This window comes from Engraulis encrasicolus, chromosome 8 (genome assembly GCF_034702125.1).
Source record: "Engraulis encrasicolus isolate BLACKSEA-1 chromosome 8, IST_EnEncr_1.0, whole genome shotgun sequence".
Classification (NCBI taxonomy): domain Eukaryota; kingdom Metazoa; phylum Chordata; class Actinopteri; order Clupeiformes; family Engraulidae; genus Engraulis; species Engraulis encrasicolus.
Window position 1 is genome coordinate 15726882 of NC_085864.1, and position 24150 is coordinate 15751031.

The 24150-nt window shown below is 43.7% G+C and overlaps 1 protein-coding gene across 1 annotated transcript in view; it reads right to left on the bottom strand.

Annotated features, from left to right (window-relative positions):
• Window positions 1-6305: 6305 nt before the first annotated feature.
• Window positions 6306-24150, bottom strand: part of slc13a5b (solute carrier family 13 member 5b) — a 30164-nt gene continuing 12319 nt past the window's right edge. Inside the window, exons 7-12 of the mRNA XM_063205050.1 lie at window positions 22316-22528; window positions 20963-21066; window positions 18089-18228; window positions 15135-15296; window positions 11087-11224; window positions 6306-8097 (exon numbers count right to left, since the gene is read on the bottom strand). Coding sequence (XP_063061120.1) covers window positions 7972-8097; window positions 11087-11224; window positions 15135-15296; window positions 18089-18228; window positions 20963-21066; window positions 22316-22528 — 883 coding nt within the window. The 3' untranslated portion in view covers window positions 6306-7971. The remainder of the gene's footprint in view (window positions 8098-11086; window positions 11225-15134; window positions 15297-18088; window positions 18229-20962; window positions 21067-22315; window positions 22529-24150) is intronic.

The following is a 24150-nucleotide window of genomic DNA, read 5'->3' on the forward strand; positions in this document are numbered from 1 at the left end:
AAACAAAAGACATTTCATTTCACTATTTGTGTAGTTCATGTATGAAATTTGCAGTTCAAATGTTTGCATTAAAGGAATTGAAATTTTGAATACTGTAGGCTATGTATTTGTCATTATTATAATAGCTAAAAGCTTGGTAACACTTTATTTTAGGGACACATCTATTAGCACTAATACATACAATATTAATGCCTGTGTAAGTAACTTGTAAGGCATGTACTAAGCAAAATAAGACAGTTGTTAAGCATGTATTCACAAATGTCTTGTTCATGCCCAATTAGGGATTTATTACTAATATAACCTTAGTAAGGACCAGTAAGCCTATATTTCTATTTATTAGTAAGTAGTAAGTGGCAGAATACAATGTGTATAAGCTCCCGACACACTGTGTGAACAAACCCTGAACAGTGTGAAAACAGATGCAGAATAAGGGTCCCTATTCTAAAGTGATGCATTGGTCAGCCCAGATGGCTCAGGGCCTCTGCACTACCAAAGTCCTAGGGCCCCCACACCACCCAGGCCTGCACTACCTAGCCCCCCCGATCTACAAAGTGTAAGGGTATATCAAATAATTAATATTTACCCAGTTGAGTCATCCAATTTTCTCTTGTTCATATTATTATGGTAAAGGTAACAAGAGCCTAAATATAGCAACGATTGAACGTACACTTGTCAATGGCGGTGGGTTGGTGAGATGTAATTTTTTTTCATGTACCACTGAGTTTTAATTGTAAAAAAAACCCAAAATAAATGCAGAACATTAGAATAATAGTTTTGAAGCAAAACTAAACTACTCTTTTGTGATAATTAAGTGAATGTTTGAGAACATTAGCTTCAAGAAGTGCAGTGCATGATGGGTACGCAATCTAGGCCAACAGACAACCTACCCAGCTCTGAGCCTACGTCCTTAGCTCCTCCCCTCACTTGTGAAATTTAGTTGCTATCCAAACAATTTGCCATGTACGTAACAACAGAAATATTATCATTGCTGCATTGGCCATGCATTGCATTTCTGACTAAGGGCGTAGCCTACCCACTTCTTGTAGCTAAGTTTTCTCAAACATTAACTTATTTATCAGAAAGGAATAGCTTAGTTTCGCTTCCAAACTATTACTCATCGTTATATTCTGCATTTATTGTAGGGTTTTTACAATTAAAACTAATTGGTGTATGAAAAAAATGACATCTCACCACCCACCATCATTGATAACTTTACGTCCAATCCTTGCTATATAATGCTTCCAATTACTCATTGACATAATGAGTAGAATAAGTGAGATCTTCATACCTACTGAGACTAATGTAGACTCTGAAATGTTCTTACACTTTGCTTCCCGGGGGGGGCGTAGAGTGGGGGCCCTATAGTGCGGGGGCCCTAAGCCATCTGGGCTGAGCAATGCATCACTTTAGAATAGGGACCCTTATTCCACATCTGTTTTAACACTGTTCAGGGTTTGTTCACACAGTGTACCAGGAGCTTATACACATTGTATTCTGGCCCTTACTGCTTACACATAAATAGAAATCTAGGTCTACTAGGTCCTTACTAAGGTTATATTGGTAAGAAATCCCTTATTGTGCATGAACAAGACATTTGTGAATACATGCTTAACAACTGTCTTATTTTGCTTAGTACATGCCTTACAAGTTACTTACACATGCATTAATATTTTATGTATTAGTGCTAATAGATGTGTCCCTAAAATAAAGTGTTACCAAAAACTCCATAGTTAGACAAATGGATTGAACACATAGGAAATGCAGAGGATAAGGATAGATTGCATTCTCACAGAAAATGCTGGAAGCGGGCTTGCCTTTTGGGGCAGAGATGAAACAAAGTACTATTGAGAAAACAAAGTTAAAAGAAATGTTCCTTCCAAAATCCATCGACCCAGTCAGAAGTTATGGGCCAAACAATTCAGCCATCTTGGATTCAGCCATCTTGAAAGTGTTGTAGCTCTGCGTTTTGGGGATATACTAAATGACATACATGGTATTTTAAGTTGGCTAAGGAACACTGCATATGATATAATTTTGAAAATCAACATGGGTCCGAGTGGGATTCGAACTCACAACCTCCATATCTGTAATCCAGGACCTTTGCCATTGATACTAAATGACATACATGGTATTTGAAGTTGGCTAAGGCAGTGGTTCCCAACCTATGGGCCGGAACCCCCCTTATGGGTCGCCAAAGATCCACAGGGGGTCGCGGAGCCCTCTTGATTTTAAGGGGTTTCGTTTTAAATATATATAGCCCATGTTGAATAAAAGACAAAGCATTTAACTAATAAATGCATAGACGCAACAAATTGTAAGTGCTACATTAAACATTTATTCTATATTTGACCAAAGACGAATTGAGGAATAAAATAACTAAAATAAGTTTTCGCAGGAAACGGAGGGCATCTTGTGACTCCCTCTCGTGCGGGCGCTCGCATGGTTGGGTCACCAAAGCTTACAATAGTAAAAACATGGGTCCCTTAAGAAAAAGGTTGGGAACCACTGGCCTAAGGAACACTGCATATATAATTTTGAAAATCAACATGGGTTCGAGTGGGATTCGAACTACCAACATCCATATCTCTAATCCAGCACCTTTGTCATTGATACTAAATGACATACATGGTATTTTTTTAAATTGGATAAGGAACACTGCATATGATATAATTTTGAAAATCAACATGAGTCCGAGTGGGATTCAAGCTCCCAACCTCCATATTGCAGGACTATTACCATTGGGCCAAGCAGCTGCCTATGAAAAGCATTACAGCAAGACAATATTACATTGCATTGAAGAGCTGAACAATAGACTTCTAGAACTACAGAGCAGTTGCTCGTTAAGAATAGAATGTTGAGAGAAAGTGACAGTTGAGATGGAACCCTATATTGGCTGCACCTGTTCTGATTGACTGAATGGCAGTTAGTATGGTGCTCTAAGGCAGAGGGCAGAATCAGAAACAGTTTTTTTGTCTTTAGCTTGATGTTGCTAAAAAAACTAAAAGGAATTGGCACGTGTCCTGCTTACAGATCGGAGTCATACGTGTGATCTCTCTAACAGTCTCTGAATGAAGTTTATAGGTTAAACGGTTCAGTCACAAATAGACCTCTTGTGGGACATGCGCTGACCTCTTGAAAAAGGCACTTCAAGCCTCAATGGGAAAACCAATCTAAAAGCCCTGTCGTTTTTACACACCTGCCATTTAAAAAGTAATGGGAGTTGGGAGATAAAACTTTGACAATTTGGAGACATCCCATAGAGCTCGCTAACAATGCGTCAACTAAACTTCTAGGTGAAAGTGTTGATGTTTTATGAACGAAAAAGCCTCCTACACTCTGATCTTTAGAGTGGCGGAGCCTTGGTTCATGAAGGTTCTACCATTGTTTTCAATGGGGACCCAAACTTGCACAAAATCGCCAAAAAGCGGAAAAACGACAAGAGACACGGACACGCTATAGCAGAACAAATGATCTCCAAGCCGAGCCGGTCGTTTCTGGAAAGGCCTAGGAGGAGATCCATTTTCTATTTTTACCGCCCTGCACAAGAGAATAAAGCAAGCAAGCAAGCATAAACTTTACTTAGAGATTACTAGAATCTGGCCTTGCTCTGCAAGCCTGCTTAAATATCCAGTCACTGTTATTTGCTGCAACAATAGAGGTCAGACGAAATATGAACAGTACAATAGTAAAGTGCATTGCAAATACTGAAGTCATCTGTGCGTTATTGGCAGTTATTACGTTATGGGCATCGTTATTACATTATCAAAGCTTTTTTTTAGTGTAAGGCCCATAACGTAATAACATGCCCATAACGTAATAACTTATTACGTTATGGGCAGAACGTTATTACGTTATGGGTAAGGAATTTTTATTACGTTATGGGCAAGTTATTACGTTATGGGTTTTATTACGCCCAAATTATTACGTTATGGGCAGTTATTACGTTATGGGCAGTTATTACGTTTTGGGTTCTTACATGGTGTTAAAAGGTGATGCGCGTGGCCCCGTTTCCATCTAGACTTATTATGCTTGGCTTCTCCATAAGCACTATCTACTGTATGTTTCAACTTATATTAAGGTAGCAGTAGATCATGTTGAGAGTGACCAGCTCAATGTACATATTATCTAACCTCATACTATTTACAATACACAAAACCATGTGAAACAACTGGGCAACATGCAGCCGGTTTTGAGTTTTTATCTTTTATGCAATCCTCGCAATAAATGATGTAACCAACTTCTGCTCACTTGCTATGGGGGTTGGAAGGGTCCCAGCGTGACAGCTGATGCTTTTTGTGCGTGTGTGTGTAAAATTCCTCTGGCCGTCCGTCACAGTCTCCAGCCATCTCTGCCCTCCTAATACACCCAGCACTACGTAGATACTAATGTGTAGATATTTTTCAATTAACTGTGAAGTATAGAACTATAGTTTCTGCTTTGAACTGATCATGTGGAGAGCTCAATGTAGGTTTTCTCTTAACCTTATACAATTCGCAACAGCCAAGTGTGTGTGAAACAACCTGAAAAATGCAGCCCTTTGGTGCACTTGAAATCAATTGCAATCAGACTCAGAACGGGAAAAATGTGATAACATTGCTATGACTCTAAAGGTAGTCTTAGGTAACAGATTAGGACTTGGCTGGCCATTACTACTATGGCAACAACAAGCTTATAACAGACTTTGTGTGAAAAGCCAGTGCTTGGTTATGTGGTGTACGGTATGTGTTGCGTCTTATGTGCTAATGTGCACACTTTTTTCAAGTTTTCAATTTCTTGTGATTCTTTTTTTCTGATTTTATGTCACTTTCTGACTTTTTCTCTTTTGAGCTAGCCACCTGGCACAACTTTAAATGAACCTTTTGTTTTGCTCTGATAGGCCCTACAACACGTCTTTTTTTGTGTGTGCCAGGTATGTGGAAAATTCCTCTGTTCTGCAGTTCTTAAGCCATCCCTGGTCCACGGTCATGGTCATGGATTCGCATTCTTGTCCACCAGAATTACAAGCTGCACGCAAAACCAACATGCAAGCCTCTGTGCGTGCTGTCTTTGGTGAGTCATGGCAGCTGCCAGGGTCACAGAGACACCAGCAATTAAACGGTGTCTCGTTTGTAATTGCCATTGGACATAAGACAAACAAATCCATGGCAGTCTATCGTTTAATTAGAATTTACATGATACTGGGGTATGACTCTGTGAAACCTAGAATCATGAACTGCTCAGGCGGCAAACGTGTACCTATTCACATGGCATAAATACATATCCTGCTCACCGCTCTCTTATAAGGAATGGCCTCTTGACACAGGTAGGAGAGGACATGTGCTCTCCAGAGCTAGCAGCCCACAGACTGTTACACAATATTGTATATTTGCACAACTAGAGGCACAACCTTTACACATGTGTACATATACTCCATGGTCATGTTGTAAGTTTATTCATTTGTTTGTAGTTTGTTTTGCGTTATTGTGTGCAAGCCATAGCACACATATCTCACACATGCTCTTTCAACCCCTTAGCGCAGAGACTATGTTATAACCTTACTGTCACCAGAATTGTGCTGGCTATGTCTTAATTTGTTACTCAAGGTTATCGGTACTGTGATAGCAAAGTTGTTATGATGTAGTTGAGTATTTTCAAGCAAATAGTGAATAGACCCCCGGCGACCCCATCTGCAGTAAGAGGCTACGGTTGACTCAGTGTAAATGCTGAACCCTTATATAGGGGTGTCAAACTCATTTCAGTTCAGGGACCACATGCAGCCAATCTTACCTGGACCGGCCCAGTAACGCAATTGTGAAATGTCCCAAATTTCAGCTTCATATCTTAATCACATTGCTAGTCCGTCATTTTGAGGTGGATGGCAGCTGGTAGGCTATCAGGAGCATTGACAGTAAATGGAGAGCAATTTTGTTCTCCAGACACCTGCAGCACATTTTCTAACAGGAACAGATTTTTATTTTGGGGTCTGTTGCAACTTTATTTGACAGGACAGTTTGAGAGGTGGGCAGGAAGTGAATGGGGAGAGAGATGGGGAGGGGTCGGCTAATGACCCGGGCCGGGAATCGAACCCGGGCCGGCCGCATGGCAGACGAGTGCCCTACCGGTTCAACAGGAACAGATTTAGTTTTGTTGGTCATACTTAGTTACATTTTCTCTAGAAGCCTGGGGCCGGACTGAACCATCTGGTGGTCTGCCTCCGGCCCCTGGGCCTTATGTTTGACACCCCGACCTTAGTAGTAAACGATGATGTGTAATAACTGCAGACACAGTGAAAAATACAATACTATCCTACAAAACAGTCAAACATAACAACTGGTGATGTACAATTTTAATGTAATTGCATGTATCTTTTGTAATTGCGTGTTTTCTTTTCCCAATGGTTGTCTTTGAAAATGGCATCATCTCATGAAATGACATTGCATATAGTATATATAACAATAAATATACATAACACAACATACCGGTACAGTATTCACAGCATGGTCATTGTGCAGTTTTCATCTCATTGCGTGAAACTGGAATACTGCCCAGTTCCACTGTCATACAGCATCTGGTGGTCATACAGTACATCATACAGGAACTCTGAGTGCATTTAAACTTCACAAAGAGATGTGTGTGAAAAGTGTTTGCGAAAGGCAAATCAAGAAAATTGATTCAGAAAAATGTCAGAAAAATGACATGAAATACTCATCTCATCTGAAAGACGGATGTGAATGACATACAATTCAGATAAAACAGGCTGTATAATAGACGTAAAAATGGAATGTAGAGATTTTGTGCAGTTTTTTGCACATCATTACATCTTAAGGCACAGGATTTGTGGAATACAATGTGGGAAATGTACTTTTTTATGTGTGTCTGTGTGTCTCCAGTGTGTGCATATGTGAGTGTGATTGTAGGTGTTTGTGCGTAATACACATGTATACATTTGCAATATTGGCATTGGCAATGGCTACAGGTGAGGCACTTTGCACCAAGTACAAATAGTTAATGTAAAAAAAGAAAACTTTAAAAAGGACTTTCTTAACAGTTACTGCAATAAAAGAGCATAGGCTGGCAATTGCTTGCTTAAGTGAAAGCATTTCCATACTTTTTATAGAACTCTCCAGTTATTTTTTAGTACAAAACTGAATATAGCAAAACAAAAACCTTTCATGTGGTCTCATTCGAATGCTCCATGTGTAATTGTCTGTCACAGCAGAAAAAAGGCGAAACTGCTGGTTGAAGCTCGGACAGAAAAAAAGCTCAAACAAACAAACAAACCTCTCACCCTTTGGCAATACTTTCACAGGCACTCCCTCCCTACAGACATCTTTAGGGACGCTAAAAAACATAGCGCATTTATGAATACATCAATTAATAATGATAATAACAACAAAAACATAATCCTACAGGATTGACTACACAAGCTAGTACGGATGCCTGAGCGAGACTACAGCAGATCAAACATACTCTGGTGCTGCAGAGGTGTCAAAAATCTGGTTCACAAATATATAAAAACCCTTCCACAGCTTCCCTTTAACACAAGAGACTTCAGCAGGTGGTCAGGTGACTTCAGCAACTGGTCTTATGTATCTTGAGCGTTCATTGCGGTCACCTTATTCAGAGCTGATTGGATCATATTTGTGGCAGGATTTTTAACTTTCTGAACCCAGGGGTGCGTTTCTGGAAAGCGCAGTTGTTAGCCACTTAGCAACTTGGGTAGTTGCCAATGGGAAATTGCATTGCAAACAACAAAGTAGCTAATGTTGTTAGCAAACTATGGTTTCGAGAAATGCACCCCAGGATTGACACCTCTGCCCTGGGTGCTTCTCTCCTCCCCCAATGACAGAGGAAGGAGCTGAAGCTCCTTTTAGTGCCGACACTCGTTTTAGTGACCCCATGCGGGTCCTCTGGTGATGGAGAGGCGGGAGGCAGCACACCCTGCCTGTGCTCTGCACTCTCCTATAGGTCTCGGCCACCTGTCGTTCACCCTCATACCGCCGTCTCATTGGCCCAGGCGGGGAAGGTGTCCAGGTGGAACATGGCCCGCCCCCAGGTGTTGATGGACAGGGTGATGCAAACGATGCCGATGATGTTCATCATGAAGCCTGTCTTGGCCTGTGGAGGCATCAATGCGGCGATTGATTATTCATGTCTGTCAAGATTCTTATTCATCCAGGTCTGCGCTATCCGAAGAGTGTAGCTCAAGGCACCTTCTTTTAGCTTGAAAATGTGACAGTGACATTAACACAAATACATAAGAGAAAAAGTCTTTCTCTCTCTCTCTCTCTCACACACACACACACACACACACGCACGCACGCACGCACGCACGCACGCACACGCACACGCACACACACACACACACAGTGTTAATTTTGTCGACTAGACTAAGACTAAATATATTAGTCGACTAACCTTTTGAGAGTTTAATCGACTAAATTCTAAAAACAAAAATGATCTGTGAAAGACTAAAACGAGACTAAAATGTTGAGGACTTTAAGTCGACTAAATAATGACTAAACAAAAATGATTTGTGAAAGACTAAAAGTGACTAAGACTAAGAACTAACTTTTAGTCGACTAAATTCTGACTAACAAAAATGATTTGTGAAAGACTAAAAACGACCAAGACGTAGACTTTTTGGGGGGGCTCAGACATAAATTGGTACAACCACAACTAAAACCTATAAATTAATTGTTAATTGGTAATTAACCTTTAAAGGGACACTATGGGATTTAAAAAATGATTAATTACAGCTGAATCCATCCACCGATTTTACTTTTAGCAGACTGACCCTAACGAATATTGGGGGAGAAGCTTCTCTAACAAATCAAAAATCCCTTTTACGAATACGTAGCACCAGCGACATATTCACATTTGTATGCACTATTGACTGCTTTACCAGAATGGCAATAACCAAGTCTCAGTGCATTACTAAAGGCCTTGTGTTTTATTGTATTGTGACTTAAACTAAAGACTAAAATGTTTAGACTAAAACTAGACAAAAATGTTGAGGACTTTTAGTCGACTAAATAATGACTAAACAAAAATTATTTGTGAAAGACTAAAACTAGACAAAAATGTTGAGGAATTTTAGTCGACTAAATAATAACTAAACAAAACTGATTTTTGAAAGACTAAAAGCGACGAAGACTAAGAATGGACTTTGACACAAGACTAAGACTAAGACTAAATAAAAAAATGGATGACAAAATTAACACTGACACACACACACACACACACACACACACACACACACACACACACACACACACACACGCACACGCACACGCACACACACACACATACACACACACACACACACATTCACAACCACATGCATACTTTTTCTCTTTCCCTTTCAAACACACAGAGGATGTCCAGTTGCCTAAAGCTAAATGATTTGATTGGTTATTGTGATGAAGTGCAATGCAATCAGAGGACATTCTAGACTGCATTTCTGCCCGGGGCCCCACAAACATTCACCACCTACACAGCATCAAAAACCACTAATATAGTGAAGTAGAGTGACGTAGAGTTGAGTGTAGTCTTTTACTATTAGCCTCACGCACAAGCCTGCGTACTTCCGCCAAGAGACTTGGCTCCGCACTACGTCTGGTAACTGTATTCTGCGGAGCGATGTTGAGCTATAGGATTTGGCCGGTGTTTTGACAAACGGTCCTACATTGTAATTTTATCCTATGGTAGGATGTTCTGTCAGACGTGTCTGTTAAACGGTCCTACAAGATAGACGTCACATGTTTGTTCAACAACTTAACCTGATTTTTCTGAAAATGTCCTTCCCGCTTCCAATCGCGTCCGATCAAACAACCTCCAGACCATGAATACAAAATGAAATGGTAGTATTATGGGATGGTCAGGACCAGGCTAGTCTTTTATTAAGCCCAAAACAAATTAAGGCTGAGTACCATATATTGTACATATACAGAATTGGGGCCCTAGACAAAGAGGGACTTGCGGCCCACTTCTACTCAAAACTATTGGGAGAGAGATTTTGATAGCAGTTATTGTTGCACTGTTCAGTCATTACATTCAGGGAGGTGTTGCCACACTCACAAACTTGTCAACGCTGTTCTTTGAATACAAGTGCATTACAAGGGCCCCCCCTTTCAGGTGGGGGCCGTAGGAAATGACTTGCTTGCCTGGTTGTGACAGGCCTGGAAGACATGTATCAATTGTCAAAAAAAGAGGAAAAACACGCACATCCGTCTCAAATAGTTTGGGTGCAGGTCTAGCAAAAATACAGTGAAAACTGAAAGAAAAGTCAGCGACACCAAGCTCCTGTTTCTTTTATTTTAATGTCACACATTAAAATAAGCGAAAAGGGAGCTTGGTGTCGCAGACTTTGCTTTCAGTTTTCCTAGAAGAGATGTATGACATCCATGTACGGACATAGTAGATAAATATTTTAAAAGTTTTCAGCCTTCCGTTCCGAGGCCCTTGCTGGTGCCTAAGACGCCCCCACAAGGACTTGCCTCTGTTGCCTGTTGGCTACTTCCAAGCTACACTTCTGAATGTCATGCATGGCTTGCTTTGTTTGTAGGGAAGAGAGAGAAATTAAAAACCTGCCCTCTGCAATGAAATGTCACGACGACCGTGACCGCGCAGGCCGAGCGAGGGCGGGGTCATAAAAACGGGATGAACAGACCACAAGAACAAAAGCAAAACATCGTGGGAACTAAGCTCGCAGGAATGCTCCATTCATTCATTCATGATTATACAATTGTCAGACAGTAACATAAAGACTAAGGACAGCTTTACAAATGAATTGTGGTTTCCTTGCGCTGTGCGAGTCGGCCGGATGACTCCAACCTCGTAACTACGTGGTGTCTGTCTCTGCGCCGCATCCCTCAGCACTTAAGCCGCTTTCTGCTGTGTGTGTGTGTGTGTATGTGTGTGTGTGTGTGTGTGTGTGTGTGTGTGTGTGTGTGTGTGTGTGTGTGTGTGTGTGTGTGTGTGCACATTTGAGGGTGTGTGTACGTGTGTCTGTACTGTATGTGCATCCACCAAAGTACAAAGTGTGCGTGCGTGTGTGCGTGCGTGCGTGCGTGCGTGCGTGCGTTGTGCGCGACGCCAAACTCACCATGTCAGAGACTTTGAGGTAGCCATGGGAGAAGACGATGGCGTTGGGAGGGGTTGCCACGGGCAACATAAAGGCGAAGGAGGCGCTGAGGGTACATGGCACCATGACATACAGCGGGTTCATGCCTATGGACTGGGACTGTAATTAAGAAACATATGTTAGCCTGACACACATGCAATCCAGCAAAAGAAGCCCTCTCTCAAAGGGGCCTTATATCCCTTTTTTTCCCTCTTTCTTTTTCGCTTCATTTTTTTTGGTCGTCTTTCGCTTTTTAGGGGGCACTTTTTTCTTTTTTTCTCTCTCTCTACTGCGAGTACCATAATCACATACCCATAACTCAGATCCAAGTGCCGGGTTTTCGCTGCGCCGTGCTGCACCGCACTGTGCTTCGCCGCACTGTGCTTCGCCGCACTGTGCGCCGCACTGTGCTGTGCCGCAAGGGGACTTTAATTAAAAGCGCTTGTTTGAGCCCGCTCAAGACTTTCATTAAGTGGGTGTAATGAAGCACCCAGCGTGGTCGTATGGTGGGGTGATGTGGCCAAAACTGACTCACGTCTGCAGAAAACTAAACAAAAAAAAAGAACGAAAGACAGAAAGAAAGAAAGAAAGAGGGGAAAAATGAGCACTAGACATGATCCTAGCTTGGCTGGCAGAGAGCCAGACTGTAAAAAAAAAAGCTGACGCATTACATGTCAAGATCTGTAGGGGACTGCTGCTTGTGCTGGTGCTTGTTTCACCAGATTGCTTGTTTCGCCGGATTCAAACTCATTAAACTGCATGACAGCAGTAAAGTAGCATGGTGCCCCATGCTCAGAGCCTGGGAAAGACTCTCAAACAGGTTGATTAGAAGAACACAATAACTGCCAATACATATACAGTAGAATTCTGTATAACCAAAAACCAAAAGCAGTACTATGTTGGAATGAAGACAGTCCTGTCTCACTAAAGTAGCGTGGTGAACTATGCCCAGAGCCTGGGAAAGACCCTCCAACAGGTTGATTCAAAGAACACAATAACTGCCATTACATAGAATCATGTACAGCCACAACCTGCTTTCGATTCAGCAATACATAGTAGGGCAGGGATGTAAAACTCAGGCCCGGGGGACAAATCTGACCTTTGGAGTCATTTTATTCTGCCCGTTAGATAATTTAAAATGTTATTACAGGTGACCCATATACAAGCCTTCAACATGAAATTTGGTGTGCCACAGGAGTAGGAGCGGGCCCAGGCCAATGATACAGCTCTCACACACACACACAACACAATATGTGCAGGCAAATCTGAACTACCGTATGATGGGAAAGAGTGTGTGTGAAATTCAGTAACGAGTATTAAGTGTATGCACAGACAATTTTAATCTTTTTTTTTTCAATATTGCATTTGGCCCACGACTTGAAAGCAATCCTCTCAAAGTTGATAGTTACTAGCCTGGAGATTCCCATACTGCCTTGTGTGCTCGTTCCAATCCGAAATCTTTGCCTGAGTTTGGAAACCCAAACACAGAATGGGGAGACGGTGAAAGACATATTATTAGGCGATCAAACGCTTGTAGTTTGTTTACAGATCCGCCATGTCGACACCAGATGTCAAAACCAGCTTTCCATCAAGTTTTAGATTGTACTGCATGTGAATTGGTTTTAGATCAACCTCCCCTATAAGAAAGGGTCTCCCAGACCATGTCTCACTTGTCAAATAGCCTGGCAATAGCCACGTTGGTTAACTAAAGATCTAGAGATATCCAGATATCCCTGATACCCAAACCACTTCAATAGTGAGGAATTTTCAAATCGGCTTTAATTTATGCTGGTTGCAGTGGAGAAGAGGCACTTTAGTCATCCCAAAGGCAATTAAGGATGCCCACTGTAATTAGCGGTGAATCACACAATAAATGAATTATTTCTCAGCATCACCTTTCAACCCAGTATGTTGGTTCTGGGCGGCTGAGTGACTCATATCGGCACCCTGCATGTTCACTCTTTGGCAGTTTTGGCTGAAGTTGTTAGTTACGGGTCCAGAGATTCAGGTAACCCAGGTCCCCCGACCAATTCAATAACGAACGAGTTCTTCAATTGGCTTTTAATTTATTCTGGCTGCAGTAGAGTGGCCTACGGATACTTTATTCATCTCAAAGGAGATGAAGGAATCCAAAGTTAATTGCGAATGACATAACAAATGAATGATCTCAGCGTCTCCAACGCAACGCCAGTACCTACGCATGTTGGTTCTACGGGCTGAATGAGTCATTGACACCCTCCTTGTTCGAGGAAGAAATCGGTGGTCAATTTGCTTTTCGCCTTTTTTCAGAGGCGAATCTCTCTTGAGACTGGAGACCACGCCACTGCCACTGCCACTCTGGCCCAGGCAATCAAGTGCTGCTTTTTTGGCGCAGCGCTCTTTTACATGCCCAGACTTCCTTTCTGTCCTTTGTGAGGGACTCCTACGAGACTTTGTACAGGCCTCCGCTCCAGTCCCGCTCCGCTCTTTGCCAGGTTTGGAGCTCAGAATAAATCTCATTCTCTCAATACCCTCACTACTTGACACATTCCACACTCGCCGCTGCCTGCTGAATACACAAACGGGCGTTCGGAGTGTCAGTCACGACCGAGTGGGGTGACTTGCACACAGATTCAGGCACACATGCACACCTTCACACACGCATGCACGCACGCACATGCACACACACACACACACAAACACAAGCACACACACACACACACACACACACACACACACACACACACACACACACACACACACACACATCCCTCATTCCCCCCACACACACACACACACACACACACACACACACACACACACACGGACACACACACACACGGACACACACACACACACACACACACACACACACACACACACACACACACACACACACACACACACACACGCTAAAGGGGCCCAGAGGAAGGGGCGGTGAGTAATTCCGCCCCAACTAGCTGACAGTAATGGGCAATCAAGCATGCAAACCCAGGCCAGCGAGCGCTCTCCGTGCTGGGCGGTGCTGCATTGCTCTGCGCTCATTGGCAAGTGCCTCAGTGCTCAGTCGTGGAGCCGACAGCAGGGCAAAGGGGTCAGTTGTCCCGGGGCCGAGAAAGAGGGGGGGCCCCAGAATTGTGTTCTCATTGCATTGTATGCATTGGGTGTATGTGTGTGGGTGGGGTGGTGGGGGAGCTTGCAGATGACTTTGTCCCCAAGATGTCAGCGGCCCTGGCGCTCAGTGCACGCAACCGCTTGGCCCAATACATCAATGGCTCCCTATTATCCATTACTGGAGCGAAATGAATGATTTCCCCGCCGGCTTGCCTCGCACAGTAGCGGAGCTGTTAAGTGGCAGACTGGAGTGAGTGGCAGCCACGAGGGACTCTACATGGGTTACTAACAAAAGTCCATTGTGTGTCGCTGATTGGATGATTGATTGGGTGATGGCGCGTCCTCATTGGCCCTCCCAATGGAAGTTGAAAAGTGTAGCTGTTAGCAGCCTCTCTGCACTGTGATGATGTTCATCCAAAGCATTTTCAAGAGTGCTGCCCTGAATTCATATGTAAACTCAGTTGATATGAACACTGAAGAAGGCAAATGCTAAAATCTTTCTGCGAAATAAAAAAAATGAAAAAAATAATGAGTGTGGAGCACAGTCACACCGGAGAAGATATAGGACATGGTATGACAAAATGGCTTAGGGTATAGTCGAGACAAAAAAGGTTGGGAATCACTGACTTAGAAGGTACATTGACTTAAAAAGTACTGTATATTTCAATAACTCCTCTGCCAACATGTACTGCCAGTGCACAACACTTAGGTACAGAATAATAGGCTACTTCCATTTCTGTGTGTGTTTATGTGTGTGTTTCTGTGTGTGTGTATGTACGTTTGTGCGCGTGTGTGCGTGTGTGTGCGCGCGCACGTGTGTGTGTGTGTGCGTGCGCACGTGTGTGTGTGTGTGTGTGTGTGTGTGTGTGTGTGTGTGTGTGTGTGTGTGTGTGTGTGTGTGTGTGTGCGTGCGTGCGTGCGTGCGTGCGGCCCTTACCATGGACGCCAGGACGGGCAGGAAGAGTGTGGCGGTGGCCACGTTGCTGGTGCACTCGGTGAACACAGCGATGAGCAGGCACAGGATAATGACTATGGCCCAGGGAGGGATGGTGTGGAGCGGGGTCAAGGTGTGGCCCATCAGCTTGGACAAGCCAGATAGCTGGAAATAATTACATTACATTGCACTTAGTTGACGCTTTCATTTATTCAAAGCAACTCACAATTATTATTTTTCAGGGTATTGGTTACAGTCCCTGGAGCAATGTGGGGGATAGCTGCCTTGCTTAATGGCACTTCAGCCATGGATGGAGATGTAGGGAGAGGTCAGGGGGATTTGAACCCCTAGATTGAAAGACCAACTCTCTAACCACTAGGCCACGGCTGCCCACCATAGCAAATAATAGCAAATAACACTCACATAGTATATCTGTCATGAGTCACAGAAGATGAAGTTAACAGACTGTGAAGTGTGTAACAAAAGGTAACATTATACGCTTCCCCACATGCTTCAGCATAGGATTAGGAAGGAATGGTGTGGAGCGGGGTCAAGGTGGGCCCCATCAGCTTGGACAAGCTGGGTTGCTGGAAATAATAGCAAACTAGGAATGCACTCAGAGAGTGCAGACCTCCGCCAAGAAAGCTGTTTGATAGAACATGTGAATGTTAAAACTTTCACGTCTTTCTGCCTTGTTTCACCAGGGTATAACATCCCAATGTTTATCTAGAGCTGAAACCTATGGACTAATAAAGTCCTTCATGAACCAATTACATACACGTATCCATATGTTATGGGGAAATCTTAAAGGATAGTTCCGGCGTAAAATGAAAGTTTCACCATCGCTTTCTCATGCCACATAATGTATCTCATGATGAGCCATTCTGGGCAATGCCGCGCCGTTATGGAGTTAGCTAATTTTAAGCTTTTTGGCGAAAAACGCAGCCAATGCATCACGGCGGGGCCAATTATAGGCCTATAATTTTCTGATGTTTCCCCGCTATAAACAACTTCAAAAACGCTACACACTTCATCAAAGGTCTCGTCAATCAAACCGAGGCACAGAGACGATCATCGGACCACACAGTCTTTCACTGGCCAGTGTTTTCAGAGGCATCTCACTGTTGCAACTCTCTGACCCGGATGCAGGCTAGTTCTACTCAATCAGGTGGCTAGGTAGGCTAAACATGGTCCGCGGTTCTTACACCGGCTGCGACCGTAAAATGAAAAGCTGGAACCACGACCGTTTTCACCGACTGCCACTGTCTAAACCAGCCATATTACGGGAATGGCTAATAGCATTAGAAGTGGACGAAACTGACATAAAAACCCTGAGGGATCGCTACTACCGTGTATGGAGGGAGCATTTCGAGGATGATGACTACAAGAAGAGTAGGGAGATGTAACACCTAAACGAAACCGTCTAAAGATGAATGCTGTACCAAAAAGGCGCATGGCTATGGAGGTATGTTTGAAGAGAGAGAAACATGTGTAAATGTGTCTGGCTCGTGAATATTGAGTGTCTGTGAATCTGTGAAACTGGTTGCAACACCGCGCGTCTTTGCCAGCAAGCACTCTGTTTTGGGAAGGCATACAGGTGCAGTAAATGTAGCCCACTACAGGAGATAAATAAACTGTCAAAACAAACTAGCGCGGGATGGCAAGTGAAATTGTGAAATTGAGGCATTCGATGTGATTGATGTCAAGCATGCTAGAGTAGTTGTTTCAGTGAAGTAGACACTAATTGACCAGGGCGCGCGAGGTCAGATGGACCATTACGCAACGGAGGAGGGCTGGAGGAATTTTATGAAGTCGTACTAGAAGTGCTCTTACAGATGTAAGTACACCACCAGTGGTTTGTTATTACAAAGTTGAATCCATGTTATATTATACCGTGTTGCAATTACTTTGTAAGAGTAGTCTCAGTCTGCCTACCTGTACTCTCCATACAACTCTTCAAATCTGCTGCCTGCACACACGGTAGTCGCGATCCCTCCGGGTTTTTATGTCAGTTTTGTCCACTTCTGATGCTATTAGCCATTCCCGTAATATGGCTGGTTTAGACAGTGGCAGTCGGTGAAAACGGTCGGGGTTCCAGCTTTTCATTTTACGGTCGCAGCCGGTGTAAGAACCGCGGACCATGTTTAGCCTACCTAGCCACCTGATTGAGTAGAACTAGCCTGCATCCGGGTCAGAGAGTTGCAACAGTGAGACACCTCTGAAAACACTGGCCAGTCCGATGATCGTCTCTGTGCCTCGGTTTGAGATTAGATACATTATGTGGCATGGGAAAGCGATGGTGAAACTTTCATTTTACGCCGGAACTATCCTTTAAGGGGGCATCTTTCTCCTTCCTAGAAGAGACAGCAGCCACCCATACTCAACAAACAGCTGACGAACAGAACATGCTGTACACAAAGTTTCTTTTATGGGTTTTAAACAGCACGTTCTGTATGTGTGGTTTCTGGTTAAGATTCTGAACGGTTCATGCTTTGTGTGTAGTTTCTGTTCAAGATTCTGAATGGCAAAAGCTGTGTGCCTACAGTTTCTGGTAAAGAATCAAAACGGAACATGCTGTGTGCATATGGTTTCTGGTGAGGTTTCTAAATGGCACACACTGTAGTGTGTCCACAGATTCCGATAAAGACAAAGTCGGTTAAAACACCAAGCGCATCGTTGGTAAATGCTGTACAGCATAGGCTGTACGTATGCACGTTTTCTACTAAAGGTTCAGAACGGCACATGGTGTGTTAGTTGGTAACGGCTCCAAAAGGGAAGCCCGACCCCAGCACACGGGTAAGCAGACAGGGGGGGACACTTGTCCCGGTCCCAGGGAGACAGGGGGCCCAGAATTGGGTCCTCACTAGATTGTTTGTACTGGATTTGGGGCCCTTTCAGGTGACTTTGTCCTGGGCCCAGCCAGAGCTGTCTGCGCCTCCCTGGGCAGGAGCACTCACCTCACTCCCCTTGGCCAGGGCGAAGCCTCCCCCGAGCAGGAGCACAATGTTCCAGGGCAGCTTCTTCTGGGCCACCTTCCAGCTGAGCAGAGCCGCGCCGGGGCCCGACGCAGACGCAGACGCAGGTGTGACCTGGGAGTCTGTGGAGGTCGGACCAAATGCAAAGAAAGAAAAGAAAACAAACAGACACGTGGACACACACGCGCGCACACAGACACAGACACAGACACACGCACACACACACACACACGCACACACACACACACGCACACACACACACACACGCACACACGCACACACGCACACACACACACACACACACAGTTGGTCAGTCAGTCAGACGGCCAGAAAACCAAACAAAGAAAACCAAAGAAAAACAAACACACACACACACACACACGCACGCAAGCACGCGCGCACACACACACACACGCACACAGGCACGCACACGCGCACGCACACGCGCACGCACGCACGCACGCACGCACGCACACACACACACACACACACACACAGGGTCTGTCTGTCAGACGGCCAGGAAAGCCTCTCAAGGGAAATGGAGACTGTCAAAGAAAACAGCTCCGATTTCTGAGCCAGCCACAGGAGGGTGGTGATGGAGTTGGATGACAAGACACACACACACACGCACGCACGCACGCACGCACGCACGCACGCACGCACACACACACACACACACACACACACACACACACACACACACACACACACACACACACACACACACACACACACACACACACACACACACACACGCAGGAGGGTGGTGATGGAGTTGGATGACAAGAGAGTGTGGACTGGACAGGTTGAAGGAAACGTGACTTTTGTGTAAGGAGCGGCTTTGTGTGAAGAGTCAATATATAGGAACTAGCAACATACTGTATAACAGTTTATGTTTTGTGGGTCGCTGGGGTTGTGTCTGGTAGTTTTCAGTGTGCCGGACAGTGTGTTCAGATTCAGACGGAAATGTGGCTTTAGTGTCAGGAGAAGAGTTCAGTGTGAAGAGTCAGTGTAGGAAATGGCAACATAGAAACAAATCTGTCTTTTGTGTCTGGGGTGGTGTGAAGTAGTTTTCAGAGTGTCAATGTAGGCGATGGCGATATATAAGAAAGGTCCAAATGCTGTCATTTGGAATAAGTTTGAGAGCCCCTACCAGGGCTCTAAATTAACTTTTTCCACCACCAGCCAATTTGGCTAGTGGACATTTTTTCTTACCAGCCAAACAGAAGTTCAACTAGCCATTTTTTTTTTATCTCGCCAAAATAAACTATGCATTAGGCTAGTTTTTTTTTCTAATTAAATGGTCATTTTGTCCAACTGTTTCTACAACACAGATACACTATAGGCCTGCATAGGCTATATGCCTACAAAATAAGCATATTATAGGCTATATATTTTTTCATTATTTTTTACCTTCTACTTTATTTTTTACTTTCGTTACTTAGGCCTAATTAATTTGATTAGTTTTTGTTCAATTCCTCTGAAAGCAGCTGAATCACATCACACAAGCCACTCACATAACAGACCTTTAACATAGGCCTACAGTAACCAAGCACACAGCGAGAGAGGAGGAGCTCTTCTCTACCATGCGCAACAAAATGACAAGAAGCCTAGTTTAATTAAAAGTAAATAATATCTCGGGAATCTTCGCTTCCTTTGTTACTTCCACAGCTTCGTCGTTGGTTGCTTTTTTTCTTTTCGATGGCGTGGGCTTTCCAACTTAGTTGCGCCAGGACTCTGAACATTTCAGAAGACAACTGAACTGACAGCTACGGTCACACTACTCTGACAGTCGGCTCTCCTCCTCTGCCCTGGTCGCTATTTCGTTCCACAACCACTCATTTTTAACGTCACTATTTACAATTACTACTAGCATCCACCAACACACAGAACCTTGCTCTAACCCCCGCCACATTCTCATCACTCGCACAAAACGTCTACACAACAGAAGTAGCGCTATGCATAATCTGCGTAAGTCCTGTTATTGAAACGGTCAGGGTCTCGCTGCTTAAAAAATGCAGCCTGTTACAGCAAGGTTCATATAGTAATAATAGCAGTAGTGACGTTAAAAAGGTTGTAGCGAAAGCGACGAGAGCATAGGAGGAGAGCTGCCTGTGAGAATAGTGTGAGCGCAGCTTAGCTGACAGAAGGCTGGTCGTCTGAAATGTTTTCAATCCTGGCGCGCGCAACAGCATTGAGTTTGACGCTCGATGCACTGGAAAGCCCACGGTGGGAGGCTACCTCGTGACGCTAGTGTCCATGGGTAATGTAGGAAATCTCGCCGTATAACGTTCATCAGAGCAGCGGTTTACCATTCATAAGTTACTGTACTCGGGCGCTACTAGCCAAATTGGCGGGTAGGTATTTTTTTCTACTAGCCAAAATGAATTTTCACCCGTGTTTGGCGTGTTGGCGTGTGTTAATTTAGAGCCCTGGCCCCTACACTGAAGAGCACCAAGGAAAAAGGTGAAGACCCAGAAGCACTCCAATTACCTGTTTGTGTTTGACATATAAGAAAGATTTATTTTATGTTAGAGGCTGGGGTCACTGGCGCCGCTAGCGGGGGAAAGGTGTTACAGATTCTAAGGGCTGAAGCACTGACAGCACTGACAGGGGCCCTTAATTGGGTCACAAATTTCATGGGGCTCAAAATTTCTGGCGGCGCCATTGGCTGAGGTATCAGTTGAAGTCAAAGTTGATCAAGCATAAAGAAGTACATTCTGGATGTAATTATTAGTTAACGATATTACATAGTTGCTAACACCAGTTATTCAAATGTTTTAAGTGTGCAGTGCATCATAAATTGTGCGTCAGAGTGACATATGAATGAATGATGGGTGAGAAGAGTAGTGTCACCTGTGTTGAAGCATGACAGCCACTGCTTTATCTGTGGAGGTTTGGAGGGGAGGACGAAGAGCAGGATGGCGATGAATACGGCCACGGTCGCATCTGTCACATACCTGAGAAATCAAAAAGACTGATGAAAAATTGCAAAAAATGGCAAAACGTTATGGGGATAAATTATTTGACAATCACAAAAAGAATTTCAAATGATATACTGCATCTATGAAAATGTTATATTTCCACAAGAGTCCTTGATCAACCCAATTTTGGATAGCACACAGAGTTGAAAATTCCTCATAGGTTTCTACATTTTCAGCTGACATAATCAGCTTTTGATGAATGTGTTTATGTAGTGTGAATTATGAATATAAGCTACTGTATTCTAAAATCCATTTTACGCTGACTCCAAAATCTACTTTGTTTGCTGTGTGTGCTGCAGGTCTGTACCAAGTACCTTAAGACATGCTATGTCACATCTGCCATATTTCTACAATAACTGCATTAAATCATTCTGATTACTGCAGCAACTATTCTATGTGAATAAACTACTAGTCAGTTATGTAGGCTAGCTGCAGTGTAGGTTAACATGCCCCAACCTTCTTTATGTGTGCATGTGTATGTGTTATACTGTATCTCAGTACTGTGTCGGTACTATTTATTCCGGTTCATACTGTATGTCTTAGTTCTCATGTTGATGTGTTATATGTTTGTATCTTACAAGTAGGGACACCCATCTCTCTCTGGAACTACAAAACGGGCACCAATAAACTAACTTGAACCTATGCCTCATGTTTGTTGATAACAACTGACAGCTGTTGATAACAACTCTGTTAACAATGGCCACGATTTCATGAGACATATTTAATTCAGAATTAACTCACTTCAATTCCGAATAAAGCTTAATTCCGCTTTGAAAACATCATGTCAACACTTCACAATTCGGAATTAAATGAAAGTTCGGTAACACTTTATTTTAGGCATACATCTATTAGCACTAATACATACAATGTGCCCGTATAAGTAACTTGTAAGACATGTACAAAGCAAAATCAAACATTTTTTAGGCATGTATTCGCAAATGTCTTGTTCATGCACAATAAGGGATTTATTACCAATTTAACCTTAGTAAGGACCTAGTAGGCCTTAGTGTTTGCTTAGTACATGCCTTACAAGTAACTTATGCAGGCATTAACATTGTATGTATTAGTGCTAATAGATGTATCCCTAAAATAAAGTGTTACCGAAAGTTCAGTGCAAACTCGACAAAACAATTTAATTCTGAACAATTAAATTCTGAACTATTAATTCGGAATAAAAAAGTCATGTAAACCTAGCTAATATGAAATTAAAGAGTGAAGTACGCACTCTGCGTCTGCATTGAAGATGTGCGTGGCCCACCCGGCCACGAAGCCTGGGTCTCGGGTGAACCAGAGCACCACCAGCAGAGTGAAGAGCCCCAGCACGCTCAGCTCCCCAAAGGACATGGGTCCCAGCTGCCGGTGCTCCTCGCGGATAACGTTGTAGGCCGCAATCTCCTTCTCGCCCTTCTCTGCGCCACAGCCCCACGTCTTCTTGATGCTGAGACAGACAGACAGACGTGTGACAGGAGACTATGAGAAAGGGTGATGCGTGATGGTGGCACAAAACAAGACAAGCAATCTCAATATGAGATGGCAACCTAGTCCAAAGTCATGCCCTGATGAAGGCCAATATGGCTGCAACGCGTAGGCCCCTGTGTTTTTAAACAGAATTGTCATGTTAAATTAAAGGCTTTTTAATATTTTTCCTCACATCTCAGAGTGCCTCTGCTTTTTCCTTCCTTTTTTGGACTTACACTTCACCCGGTACAGATGAGCACCTGAGTAATATTGTTTGCACAGTCTCCTGAGCGCTTCAAGCCTTTAGTGTCTAGTCCAAAGTCATGTCAATGAAAGTTTTTGTCTATTCCCCATCTACATCGTCGTCACAAACCAAATTTACCAACTATTGAGCGATTATTAATGACAGAGAGATTGTCAAAAGCAGAGACATATGGGATTTGCAGTTGCAGTACCTGGCCCACCTCTCGCCGGGGGGACAGGGGGCCAAATAGAGCAGGAATGTGACCCAAGCTCACTCTGCGCAATCCAAACCCATTCTCGAACTGGCAACCTCTCATGTGGAAGGCAGACCACGCCACCAACTGAGCTAAACTCCGGGCTGCTACCTGACTCAGTAGTGCACTGCAGTGGATCTGTAAGAGGCATTGGGAGGGAGGTCTATTAATGTTCTATGCTCAGCTCTGGCAGTTGGCATGTGTTGCATCCTGTAACAACGACAATGACAACATCATTACATCTATTTCCTATAATTGATGTTTACAGCCCCATGTCTCGTTCATGCTGTACAGACGATTAGGAAGACACAGCATTATTCCATTACATTACACTTAACAAAGCCACTTACAACTATAATTTTTCAGGGTATTGTTTACAGTCCCTGTGGTGGTGTGGGGTTAGGTGCCTTGCTCAAGGGCACCTCAGACGTGGATGGAGATGGAGGGAGAGGTCAGGGGGGATTCGAACTGGCAACCCCTAGATTGAAAGACGCTAACCACTAGGCCACGGCTGCTGTAGCTAAGTGCACGTATATTTACAGGGACAGTGTATTTTCTCTGATGGGAAAAGATGTCATCTGGTCATATGATCCTAATGTAATGTTCACGAGACTGTTACAAATGTGATATGGATGTAGAGTAGACTTGTCCCTACAGTAGGACACGAACAACACGGATCCAATGAGAGAGCTTGGGCTTCACCACGCCTTTCAATCTGAACTTCAACAACAACACCAGAAAGAAAAACACTAGAGAAAAGTGATACATCTTCTGGAGAGGTGTGAGGAGACCGTGAGAAGCTGTGATGGGAGTTAAGGCGTGATGTGTCAGGCCCAGTCCAGGGTTATTCAAGGGGACAGGGCATCGCAGGGGCCCATTAAAGACATGCTTGGCGTAGGGGCCCTGACATATTTTTCTTTCGGGAAAAAACAGCAACATCCGAGTAAGATAATACGCCTGTTTTGAAGGACAACGATCTATTTACCAAAGGTAGTCTGGTCCCAGTGGGGCGGTGATGAAAGCGATGGGTAAAAGATACACACAGGAGTAGAAACAACAAGAAAAAAAAGAAAACGTGAGCAAACGGCAGATGTATCTGTATCAT